General features: G+C 48.8%; 1 protein-coding gene across 16 annotated transcripts in view; it reads left to right on the top strand.

Moving 5' to 3' along the window:
- Positions 1-12,121, top strand: part of STRADA (STE20 related adaptor alpha) — a 34,266-nt gene that overhangs the window by 16,776 nt on the left and 5,369 nt on the right. For all 16 annotated transcript variants that reach the window (XR_009006285.1, XM_057535840.1, XM_057535835.1 and 13 more), the window contains 9 exons: positions 3,315-3,417; positions 3,817-3,938; positions 5,745-5,853; positions 5,959-6,082; positions 7,677-7,848; positions 8,377-8,481; positions 10,667-10,908; positions 11,212-11,254; positions 11,536-11,643. Coding sequence is in view for 15 of the 16 variants with exons in the window: in XM_057535840.1 (XP_057391823.1) it covers positions 3,315-3,417; positions 3,817-3,938; positions 5,745-5,853; positions 5,959-6,082; positions 7,677-7,848; positions 8,377-8,481; positions 10,667-10,908; positions 11,212-11,254; positions 11,536-11,643 (1,128 nt within the window). In the remaining variant the exon portion in view is untranslated. The remainder of the gene's footprint in view (positions 1-3,314; positions 3,418-3,816; positions 3,939-5,744; positions 5,854-5,958; positions 6,083-7,676; positions 7,849-8,376; positions 8,482-10,666; positions 10,909-11,211; positions 11,255-11,535; positions 11,644-12,121) is intronic.

Here is a 12,121-nt window from a genome sequence, read left to right as displayed (position 1 = left end):
GGATATGACTTTATTCGGAAAGCCGGCAGACCGAAAAGATGGCAGACTAGCGTCTCCAGAAAAACCATCTTATCGGAGTTTGGATGCCAGTTTCTTTTATAGAACAGAGCAGCGGGGAGGCGATGAGGAAGTAAAGTAAAAAGGCCATAACTTTTGCAAATATGCCCTGGGATGGCCAGCCTCGGGGAGGGGATGTGTTCATTTCTTCTTTCTTGCAGCCATCCACAGGTGCACAGGGTCAGGATGCTTCCCTGAACAAAGGCACTTTGGTTTAACATTCAGGCAGAAGGGGCAGGGTTCCCTGAGGCGGGCCATTGTGTATAGACAGTATCCTTTAGTGAACAAAAGCAATGGAAGCAAAGGTTAAAGTAAAGGAAACAGATCCAACGTGTAGTCAGATTTGGCTCTTCCCTGTTACAAAATCTCTGCTCGGTTTTGTTCCTTGATTGTCTGTATCCCTCTCACCTGTGTGAGGCACTGGCGTGGCACCAGAAGACAAGATAGTTTCAAGAAGCTACAGTGGCTATTAAGTCATCTTAGAATCTGTTTTCAGAGCATCTGGAAACACAGAAGCCTGTAAAAAACAAAATCAAACCAACTTTAACTATCGATCAAGCTCTATTTAGGAGTCTCTGTTTTCTCCATTTTCTCTGTTCCATCTTCTTTGAACAGGAGAGTGACCAAAAAGTAGACAGCAAAAGAGAGAGGGGAAGAATAGAATTCGTATTTACTGAATACCTGTGATACACCAAGTAGCGCTAAGCTCTTTACATATTTTATCTCATTTCATTGTCACAACAACCCTATGAAGTGGGAATTGTTCCACTGATGAGATGATGAAGATCTCGGGGCTTAGAGGGACCTGCCCAGGGTAACAGAGCAAGTGATAGACTGAGTTCAAGTTCTGCCTATCCCTGGCCCCTAAGCCTAGAGTCTTCACATTATACCATATGTTTTACTTAAAATAGCCTTTCCCAAATTATCTTCCCCCAAATTTAACAGATGTTAGGCACAAAAGACTTCTCTGGACAGGTATCTTTGGGAAACGTTAGGTTAAACAAAGTTAAACTTTGTCAAATTACAGAACTTCTCAAAGCCCTTAATATGGGAGTACCCCTTGTGATTGTCCATGAGAAAAGAGTGTGCTGCATTTTGTAACTTAATTGGACGTGTAAACTTTTTTCATGCATTAACTGGCAGGTCAGTGTTCCATGGGGCCTACTTTGGGGAAATCCTGCATTAAAACAACTAGGTAGAAAAATGGACAAGAGACAGAAAAGGCATTTTCACTCTGGAGAAAACCCACATAGCCAATAAATACATGAAAAGATGCTCAACTTCATTCGCACTCGGAAATGTAAATCAAACCCACAATGAGACTGGCAAAAATGAAGGCTGAATATACCAAGTGTTGGGGAAAAGATGGATCAACAAGAACATACATGTGTTGCTGGCGGGAATGTAAATTGATACAACAATTTTGGAAAACAGTTTGGCATTTTCTTCTAAAGTCGAATGTTCATATACTCTGTGACCTCCAGTTCCACTCCTAGGTATAAGCTTTAGCGTAACTCCTGCATATATGTGTCAAGAAACACATTCAAGTGTGTTTTTAGTAGCACAGTCATAATAGCAGAATGAAAAGTAACCGCAAAAGCCCATCAGCATTGGAAGGATAAATTGAGGTATGTTCACAAGATGAGTATTATACAATATGGCTAAATACAACAATATAGGTGAATCTTAGAAATATAAAGTTGATTAAATTAGAACTGTGATTTGCTAACAGGGCTCAATTCTGCTTGACTGGGTTCCTCTTAATGTTAAGTGATGCTGGAAGTAAAACCCCATTTGGTTTCTTTCGTCATTGGCAGCATCAGTTGTTTTGAAACCACATGTGTTTCAAACATCAGGCACCCCCCCCCGACCCCAAGGTGATACCACCACGTCAGAATATTCTCGACTCTAACACTTTTCTGTCTCGTGCTGAGCCAACAGCCTTCGTGTATTCAAAGACCTTTTCCTGATCAGAGGGCAGGTTTATGAACGCAGCATATGAAATGTGAGCTGGCCTAAGGCTCTTTGTTTCAGTTAGACATACATCTCAAGAAAGAGGATCCAAAAGAAAGAAAAATACTCACAGTCCCTAAATCATACAAATAAATTTAGGTTTGGAAGAAGGAAACTGAACCTATTAAACTGAAGGAAGAGCCGTTGGCCTGCCATGTATTTTGCTGGGCACTTTTCCATCAGGACCTCACATGTGACACCCACATCCTAAATGGCTGGGATCCAGCTTCGTTTGCAGCCTGAGTGCACAGGGACGAGGGAGCAGGTCACTTCTGCTGCCTGGGGTGATGGCTGAGACCTGACAGCTCTGTTCCCTGCCTGCAGCCCAGTGTGTTAGCTGTTTTCTGGCTTCACTTGGAAATGTCAGGGAATGATTGGTCTGGCCTCTTGGTTTGCTAACAAGGGGGCCTCTTATGGCCACATTTTGCCTATAGCAAGATTCAGCGTTTGATCTTTGGGATTTTTTAGTCAGGACCTTAAAAATAGGACCCTAGGGACTTCCCTGGTGGCGCAGTGGTTAAGAATCCGCCTGCCAATGCAGGGGACACGGGTTCGAGCCCTGGTCCGGGAAGATCCCACATGCTGTGGAGCAACTAAGCCCATGCGCCACAACTACTGAGCCTGCGTGCCACAACTACTGAAGCCCATGAGCCTAGAGCCCATGCTCTGCAAAAAGAGAAGCCGCTGCAATGAGAAGCCTGCGCACGGCATGGAAGAGTAGCCCCAGCCCAACACAACTAGAGAAAGCCCGCACGCAGCAACAAATACCCAACGCAAAAAAAAAAAAAAAAAAACCCAACGCAGCCAAAAAAAAAAAAAAAAAAGGACCCTAATGCAGCAGGAAATTCAAGAGAAACCCCACCTCTCCATTCCCCTGCTCTTTTCTAAATGTGCCTTTCTCCAGACATCCTTTCCCAAGTAAGAATTTCATAGTTTTTAGCAAATGAGCCAGCTGTTGGGAAGGACAAGCAAATCAACTGTTGACTAGAACTGGCCCTTGTCCCCACCCCCATTTGTAGAGAGCGCTCACACTTACTCTGATATTAGTGCCAGTTACTGCATTGGACAGCTGATGTTTGACTTTATATTTCTCATCAAATAGTGCTGGAACGGTTTCTTTGCTCCAGGGTCAGAATTTGTATGTTTGTTTACAGGCCAGTCTCCTTGTGGGTCTGAATTACCATCTCCCCACTCTCATCCCGTCCCCAAGTTTCCCTTACTAACCTGTTTTTCTTTTTCTTTAGACCAATGAGGCGAGCGCAGAGTCGATAGCATCCTTCTCCAAACAGGAGATCATGAGTAGCTTTCTGCCGGAGGGAGGGTGTTATGAGCTGCTCACCGTTATAGGTAATGTCACGACTCTCATGCTCCAGGGACCATGGCAGCCTCCTCAGCGTCCTCAGATGAATGTGTTCCAGACGCTGTCAGCCAGGTAGCAGGATTCGTGGAGACAAAACTGGCTTTTGTGGTTCTTCTGTGGTTTTCTTCTTCCAAGTGTGGGGGAAGAGTCCATGTTTCCAGGAGAGAAGCTCTTTTCAATTTTTTCCTTTGGGCTGTACACTTCTGGTGTCCTGGGCCATAGTCAGTTAGAATAGTTGGCTGAGAAGGAACTGATGGAAGAAATACCAAGAAATAACAGAAATGAAAGTTTTAACTTGAATTTTCTTTTAAAATCAAGTCTCTTTAAGGAAGTTGAAAACCTGTGTTGCTCTTGTCCCTGTTTATGGCATTTCTCTTTTCTTTTAGGCAAAGGATTTGAGGACCTGATGACAGTGAACCTAGCAAGGTACAAACCAGCGGGAGAGTATGTGACAGTACGAAGGATTAACCTAGAAGCTTGTTCCAATGAGATGGTGACATTCTTGCAGGTAATCAAACGTGAATGTGACACTTGGAGGGAGGGCTCTTAGTTCCAGTAGTAATCACAAGGCATCTTTACATCTGTCATCTGAAATAGCTGGCAGGAAACGAAGGTAGACCAAGCCAAGAAGTTACGGAAGCTCTTGGTGAAGAATCTTGGGCATTTGGCATTAAGGGTTCTATAACACTGCTCAGCCCAATTTATATTCCCCTCTTCTTCACCAAATCCTCCTGTGACTCATTTATTCATGTATTTATTATTCAGGGAAGCTAAGTAACTCACCCCTGGTCGCACACACTAGTAAGTGGCAGAGGCAGGCTTCACACCCAAACAGTCTCTTTCCAGGTGCAGGGCAGCGGCGGCCGTCTTCTGACTCTTAGTGTCCTGCTTGCCTGAGGTTCCTTTCTTCTGGAGAAGCAAGTAGCTGCCCTGTTTTTAAACTGGGAGACGCTGTAGGTCTAGTAAGTGCCTGGGGATGAAGGCTTGCCCTGGGAACTCCCTAGATTTAGGGCCTGGCTCAGTGTATTTTCAGTACAGTTGGCTGCAGCCCATCCCCCTTCTTCAATTACAATGTTTTTCTGAATTCATGCTTATCTGACAGTGCCTCAGTACCAGTTCATGTGTTCAGAGTAGTTTTTGGGTCTGAGGATGGAACAGAATGTCAGTCCCAGCTCAGTTATTTGGGAAAAAACATATCTGAGTTTGTTCTAGAGCATATTGAGCTTTGTGATTCTTTTCTTTATCCTGTACAGCCGTGGAAAGGTAGAAGGTGCTGCCTATTTGACCTTGGCTCATTTCCCAGAGGCCAGGACGCTGGAGTTGCTGCAGTTCTTTTGTCCAAATTTTTGTTCACATCTTTTGTCCAACTTTATTTTAAAATTCCATCGGTCTTACACTTTCCATAGCTGCTTCTGAGGAAGGGAGCTCTCAACCTGAGGTCGCTGGAGAAATCTATTCTAATGTTTAGTAGTTGTTGTTTGTTCTTTAATGCTTTCTTTCCGTGTTTCTATTGCTAACAACATTTTCCTTTATAATAGGAAAACACTTTTTTGTTTTATCTTTTTTTTTAATTTTTAAAATTTTACTGGGTCTTCGTTGCTGCGCACGGGCTTTCTCTAGTTGCGGCAAGCGGGGTCTATTCTTCGTTGCGGTGCGCGGGCTTCTCATTGTGGTTTCTTGTCTTGTTGCGGAGCACGGGCTCTAGGCGGGCAGACTTCAGTAGTTGTGGTTCGCGGGCTCTAGAGCACAGGCTCAGTAGTTGTGGCTCGCGGGCTCTAGAGCGCAGTCTCAGTAGTTGTGGCGCGCGGGCTTAGTTGCTCCGTGGCATGTGGGATCTTCCTGGACCAGGGATCGAACCCGTGTCCCCTGCATTGGCAGGTGGATTCTTAACCACTGCGCCACCAGGGAAGTCCTTGTTTTCTTACCTTAAAGAAGAGTTCTGTGCCTTGGCCCTTGAAGTTGAGCTAAGCTTCTAACTTCCTAAGTCTGCAGTAGGCGGTTTGTTTTCATGGCCTCCGAGGTGGTGCACTGTGGCCCTCTGCTGTGTTGTTAGTAGTTTCCCTGTTGGCAGGGAATGGTTTCTCGAGGTGCTTTAGGATCGGCTGGCAGAGCCCAAGTTAGGCAGAAGCTGGCGAAGCAGGGCTGGCTTCCCTGGTTCCTCTCATTCTAGGGGCACCTGCTCAGGCTGCTCCCAGGACTCTGAGCAGGGCACCCAGGGAGGCCTAGGTCCCCATATTATTCATGCTGCCACCTTCATGTTGAGCGTCCTCCTCGGTGCCCCTTGGTTCTGACTGCAGCTCACCATTGCTTTCAGGGGGAGCTCCATGTCTCTAAGCTCTTCAGCCATCCCAATATCCTGCCATATCGAGCCACCTTTATTGCAGACAATGAGCTGTGGGTTGTCACCTCGTTCATGGCATACGGTGAGTGGGAACGGGGTCCTGGCAGAGATGGGTTCTAAGAACTCTGCTGTCAGCTTGCTCATGTGCTGTCACACTTTTCTCTGTCCCCATGATCCTCTTCCTCAGGCTCTGCAAAGGACCTCATCTGCACACACTTCATGGATGGCATGAATGAGCTGGCGATTGCTTACATACTGCAGGGGGTGCTCAAGGCCCTGGACTACATCCACCACATGGGATACGTGCACAGGTGCTTTCTTGGGCCTATTAACCCTTTATAAGAGTGGTATCTGGGCCCATGAGCCCTCAAGTAAAGGTTGACTGAAGTTAGTGAAGCCAGAGTTTAAATCAAGGGTCGAATCCTGCCCTCGCCTCTGCTGGGAGGGCAGAGCATTTACCCTGTCAGTGCTAAAGCTACTGACTTTCTCTTTACCAAGCAGCTTGGTCCTGAGTATTGTATGAGGGGAACACCTGACGTGGGCCTCTGCACCCCACCCTCTTCTTCCTTGGAGGACCCGTACTGGGGTGTGCCCTGGAGTCAGCCCTATGCTGGGAGGCTCGGGAGAAGACAGATTGCTCTGTAGATGGTGTCCAGAAAAGCGGCTTGTGGTAGGGAAGATAATAAAACTAGGACCCCTACCTAACTCCACATACAAAGGAGCACTTCAGATTGATTAAAGGCCTACATGGAAACTATAGACTTAGATAGAAGGAAATGCGAGGAAATATTTTTGTGACCTGAGGCATACCATAACTTCTAAATGTTTTATATGCACAAAACATAAGGCAAAAAATGGATGGAATCGATAATATCAAGATTAAAACTTTCTCTCCAATACAGGACACCAGGAACAAAGTTAAGAAAGGAGTTACAGCGTGGAAGATGTTAGTTTTGTCTAAAACACACAGGAGATTAGTAACAAGGAAATTTTGTGAATCAATAAGAAAAGGATAGCAAAGCAATAGGAAGATGAGCAAAGGATATGGAGTTTATAAAAGAAAACCCGAAAGACTAATGGTCATATGAACAGACACTCAAATCTAGCAAGAATCAGAAAATCAAATTAAAATAGGAGGATGTCACCTTATACCCGTGGGACTGGCTGTAATTCAGAGGCTGGGTGAGGACCAGTGCGGTGAAGAGGTGGGTCTCCCGTCCGGATAGTGGAAGGTGGCCCAACACAGCCAGTCAGGGTCACTCGGAACCAGGACCATCAGTGCTGCCTCTGGGTGCATACCCCAAAGAAACCCTCCCACAGGCCCATCAGGGGACAGGTATGTGGACATCTTTGTTCATATTTGTGGTGATGAGAGGCAGCACGAGTGTCCTTCCTGGAAGAATGGATTAGTAAGTGTTAGACCCCACCCCAGAGTGCAGGTGGCATTTAGAAGCAACAATTAGGTGTACACAGTTGGCAACACAGATGGATCTTGGAAACATAACACTGAAGAATGGGCTGCATAACACAGTACCATTAGGTCAATAGAAAACGCGTGAGAAAAAACAGTACACTTCCGAGAATACCTACAAACAGAAAGTACAGATTAAAGGCAGTAGATGGTAGAGGAAGCAGTGGTCTGTAAGCATAAAAGAGAACTTTAACAAAACATAAATAAGTTTTAAAGTCTGGTGATATGTAAATGGGGTCATGCTATTTTTTTGTGTGTGTATGTTTGAAAATTTTCATAAAAATGCGTGTTTGTGTATATATATATGTATGTATATGCGTATAGTACACACACACACCTGCCGGGGAGAGAGCTGACTGGGTCTAGTGTGTGAAGACAAAGGTTTGTGGTGTGAGGGGCTCCTGCTGCCCCGTGACCCCCTCCCCGCCCCCCAGGAGTGTCAAAGCCAGCCACGTTCTGATCTCAGCGGATGGGAAGGTCTACCTCTCTGGTTTACGCAGCAACCTCAGCATGATCAGCCACGGGCAGCGGCAGCGTGTGGTCCACGACTTTCCCAAGTACAGTATCAAGGTTCTGCCGTGGCTCAGCCCAGAGGTCCTCCAGCAGGTCTGTGAACTGGGTCTCAAGGAGCCCCCATTCCCCCACCAACTCGTGATTCCCCAAGGAGGCCTTCAGGAATTTCTGGGGGTGGGGGTTCCTAGAGGGAGGGCTTCCCTGGTGGCAGGTAGAACTGGGACGCCTCTCGCACGGGTGTTCCACGCCCTTGGCAGGTGATGTCGCTCCCCCCCCCCGCCCCCGGGGAGGGTCCCAAACTGCGCCTGAGGCTCCCTTCAAAGGTGCTGCCATTTCCTGGGAAGAACGAGCATTTGGGAAGCGTTTGGTGCTCCCCGCATCCCTGTCGTAGGCAGGAGCACTTCCTCCTCCTCCCATATAGCATCAGCAAGACGTTCGTTCCTTCTGAAACAGCACTGACCCCTCAGTAGTGCAGGCGAGGAAAGTCTCAGCAGCTGGTCCCGATTTGGGGACAGGCCTTCTTTTCCTCTCCCCAGTTTTTGCTCCACCCGCTTCTTTCTCTAAGAACAATGGCCAAGGCTACAGTGTGGAGTGACCTGTGGCTCTTTTCTCCTGATTTAGAATCTTCAGGGTTACGATGCCAAGTCTGACATCTACAGTGTGGGAATCACGGCCTGTGAACTAGCCAATGGCCACGTCCCCTTTAAGGACATGCCTGCCACCCAGGTGAGCCTGCAGCCCAGGGGTTTCCTTCTGCCTGCCTGCCTGTCTGCCTTCCACAAACACTTGCTGAGGAGCGGCCACACTCAGGACACCAGCCTGGGACACTAAGATGAAAGACTCAGTTCCTTCCTTCAAGAGCCCCACCAGTGGGGAGATAGTTGTCTAACTGTTTACTTCTGTCAGTGGTGTCTGTGGTGGTAATGGAGCCTCGGGGGGTGGGCTCACAATTTCCGGCCTGGAGCCCACACACCAGGTGTCTATTTAAAACATATAAATTAAGCTAACAGAGTTTTATAAATTTATAAAATATGTTCTGTCTTCTTACCTTGGTCCATATGCCTGGAAGGCCAGTTTCTCATTTAGAATTCTTAGGCTTCTCAGGTTCTGTGCCACCACGTTCCAGTCAATACCTTTGCAGCCTCCAGCCTGCAAGTTCTACTTCTGTTCGTGCCCCTTTTAACCACCGCCCTTGGCTTCTAGGCATACACGCAGCTAGTGGCATCGTCTACCCTTGGAGACAGACCCAGGGAAGAGGGTTATCCAGGTCTTATCAAGTCCAGGAAGTGGACTTGGGTCATTTGGGCAAGGATTACCTGGGTCCCAAGTACCTGGAGCATGATCTAGACCTGAGAGAGGGTGGGGGCGGGCGTGTAGGCTCTGAGTCAGCCTCTCCCTGAACCCACAGACTGCTTGCCCTGTGGGGAGAGGAGCAGCTAGAGAACGGCCAAAGGGCAGCTCTAGAGGAGGGGATCTGGGAAGGCTTCTGGGAGGAGGTGACCCTTGAGACTTGACGGCAAATAGGAATTAACTGTGTGAAGAATGGGAACTGGAAGGAAACTCTTTTCGGCAGAGGGAGCAGCATGTGCAAAGACCCAGAGTCAAGAAAGAACAGGATCTGGGAAGAGCAGGTAGTTGTAAATGGCTGAAGTACGGGTGCTTCTGGGGGGCTGCTAGGTGACGTGGTTGGAGAAGGAAGCAAGGGCAGATCACGAAGGACTTTGCTTGTGTGCCACGCCAGGGTGTTTGGTTTCTGTCCCAAAGCATGTGGAGAATTGCTGAAGGCTTTTAAGCATAGGAGTGATAGTATCAGATACATATTTTAGAAAGATGACTCTCGCAGATGGATTAGTTCTGGCAGACTAGTTCGGAGGGTATGGAAATCTATCTAGGTAAGGAGTCTAGAAAATCTAAATAAGACAGAAACAGATGCTCAGGGAAGACTTAAAAGGCCATTTTTAGGTAAACAAGATACGGATGCAGAAACAGCAGTGTCCAGGAGCACTTCCTGAGGTGATGGAAATGTTCTGTACCTGGGCTGTCCAACATGGTAGCCACTAGTCACCTGTGGCTATTGAGTACTGTGGCCAGTGAGATTGAGGACTGAATTTTAAGCTGAATTTAAATAAATATAAATAGCTATGGGAATTCCCTGGCAGTGCAGTGGTTAGGACTCAGTGCTTTTACTGCTGGGGCCCAGGTTCAATCCCTGGTCAGGGAACTGAGATCCTGCAAGCCAAGCGGCATGGCCAGAAACAACCAAAAAAAATCTCTTTCTCTCTCTCTCTCTCTATGTATATATATGGCTACATGTGGCTGGTGGCTCCCACACTGGACAGCACAGCTCTAGAAGGATTTCCAGGTTTCTGCCTTGAACAGCTCATGAGGTCCATGAGGACAGCAGTCCCCAAGGTGGGCTGCTTTTACAGGTGTGGAGTCTGAGGGCTTTGGAACAGCTGCCCAGGCCTAGCCCGCCCCTGGGTGCACTGCTCCTGTGCAGCCCGCTGCAGTGACAATTGGCCAGAATGAACCCCCTCGGACCCACCCGGGCGTGGCACACTGGGGCTGGGCTTTAAAGAAAGGACCTGGCTGCCACCTTGACCCTAGGGTGAGGGCTCTACAGTTAGAAAGATCTGATGCCTTATAAAGGGGGAGAGACTGCAAGCCCCTTCCTTCCAGCCGCGGTGGAGGCGGGTACTCTTTTGCAGCCCTCTTCCTCGTCAGTTCGGCCTTGCTGGGGTGTGGCTGCCGAGTCAGTGGCTGGCACTCCTTTGGAAAAGTCAGACGTTTTCCACTTCTTTCTTTACTCCCCCCGAATCACTCGTGTGTTGGGAAAAGTATACTTGTGAAGAAACGCTATAGGCCTTCCAGGGGCCCCCTCCAGCCTAGCCCCTGGCTCTGTCCTCCCCAGATGCTGCTGGAGAAGCTGAACGGCACGGTACCCTGCCTGCTGGACACCAGCACCATCCCTGCCGAGGAGCTGACCATGAGCACCTCGCGCTCAGTGGCCAACTCTGGCCTGAGTGAGAGCCTGGCCCCCAGCAGCCCCAGGACCTCCAATGGCGACACGCCATCCCACCCCTATCACCGCACCTTCTCACCCCACTTCCACCACTTTGTGGAGCAGTGCCTTCAGCGTAACCCGGATGTAAGGTATATCTGCTGGGCTGGGAGTGGGCTTTGTGGGGAGCCCAGGGGGCTCTGGAGTGCAAGGCCGGGCTCGAGAGGATGCATCTGTCCTGTAAAAGTCTGGGTTCCTGGGAGGAGTCCAGCGCCCCCTCGGCAGGAGGGATCAGCCCAGGGTTTGCTAGGAAGCCAGCCTGGGTAGCTCTGGCTGTTGTTTCTTGGTGAGCGGAGGGAAGGAGAGGGGGCACTTGAGGGTAAGGTAGAAGCAGCAGGATTTGGGAAACCCGGGGCACAGGGCTGATGCTGGTCTCTCCATCCCTTCCTCTACAGACCAAGTGCCAGCACCCTCCTGAACCATTCTTTCTTCAAGCAGGTACAGTAGCACTTTCCCAAGGCTCCCTGGTGGTTTTTCTTGCCTGTGGTTCCCACCGCCCTCAGTCCCCTTAGCTTTGGGGTCTTTAGATATTCTCTCCTCCTCCCTTCAAATCAGAGAAATGACCGTGTTTCCAAAGCCCCTTAAAGGCGCTGCTCCTTCCTCCCATAGAGACTCTTGGCTCCAACAGCCCATCTGTCCCTGGGCCGTGGTCCCTTGCCCCATGATGTCCTGAGACTCAAAGCAACAGGATCCACCCCCAACTCTCTCTCCTCCCCCAGATCAAGCGGCGTGCCTCAGAGGCTTTGCCTGAGTTACTTCGTCCTGTCACCCCCATCACCAATTTTGAAGGCAGCCAGTCTCAGGATCACAGTGGAATCTTTGGCCTGGTAACAAACCTGGAAGAGCTGGAGGTGGACGACTGGGAGTTCTGAGCCTCTGAAGAGGGTGCACATTCTCCATCCCGGGCTGTGTGAGCCTCCGGGACCCTTCCTGAGGGCTGGCTGCATTCCCACCCTCCTGGGGGCAGATTGAGCAGAAGGGACATTTCTGCCAGGAGAGTTGGCTGCTTACTGACTGGGAAAGAAATTCCTGGAAGGAAACTTTTTTTTTTTTTTACTGCTCCAAAGGCTTTTGAGACACGAGGGAATCCCAACAACCAGGGATCGGTAGGGGCCTGAAAGCTGACATTCCCAGTCCTGTGAGCTCAGGTGACCTGACCTCTTCAGAAGGAATAGATGCTGTTCTGGCTGTGGCGGCTGAAGTCCAAGGCCAGGGTTTGACTCACCCGCCCAGGAAACTGTGCAACTTCTTCCCACTCTGGCTCTCCTACCAGCCTAGTTGCGTCCTTCTCCCCTGCTCTCAAAT

The sequence above is a fragment of the Balaenoptera acutorostrata genome, chromosome 20 (genome assembly GCF_949987535.1).
Source record: "Balaenoptera acutorostrata chromosome 20, mBalAcu1.1, whole genome shotgun sequence".
Classification (NCBI taxonomy): domain Eukaryota; kingdom Metazoa; phylum Chordata; class Mammalia; order Artiodactyla; family Balaenopteridae; genus Balaenoptera; species Balaenoptera acutorostrata.
The sequence above is the reverse complement of the archived record's forward strand: the minus strand, read 5'-3'. Positions and strand labels throughout refer to the sequence as shown.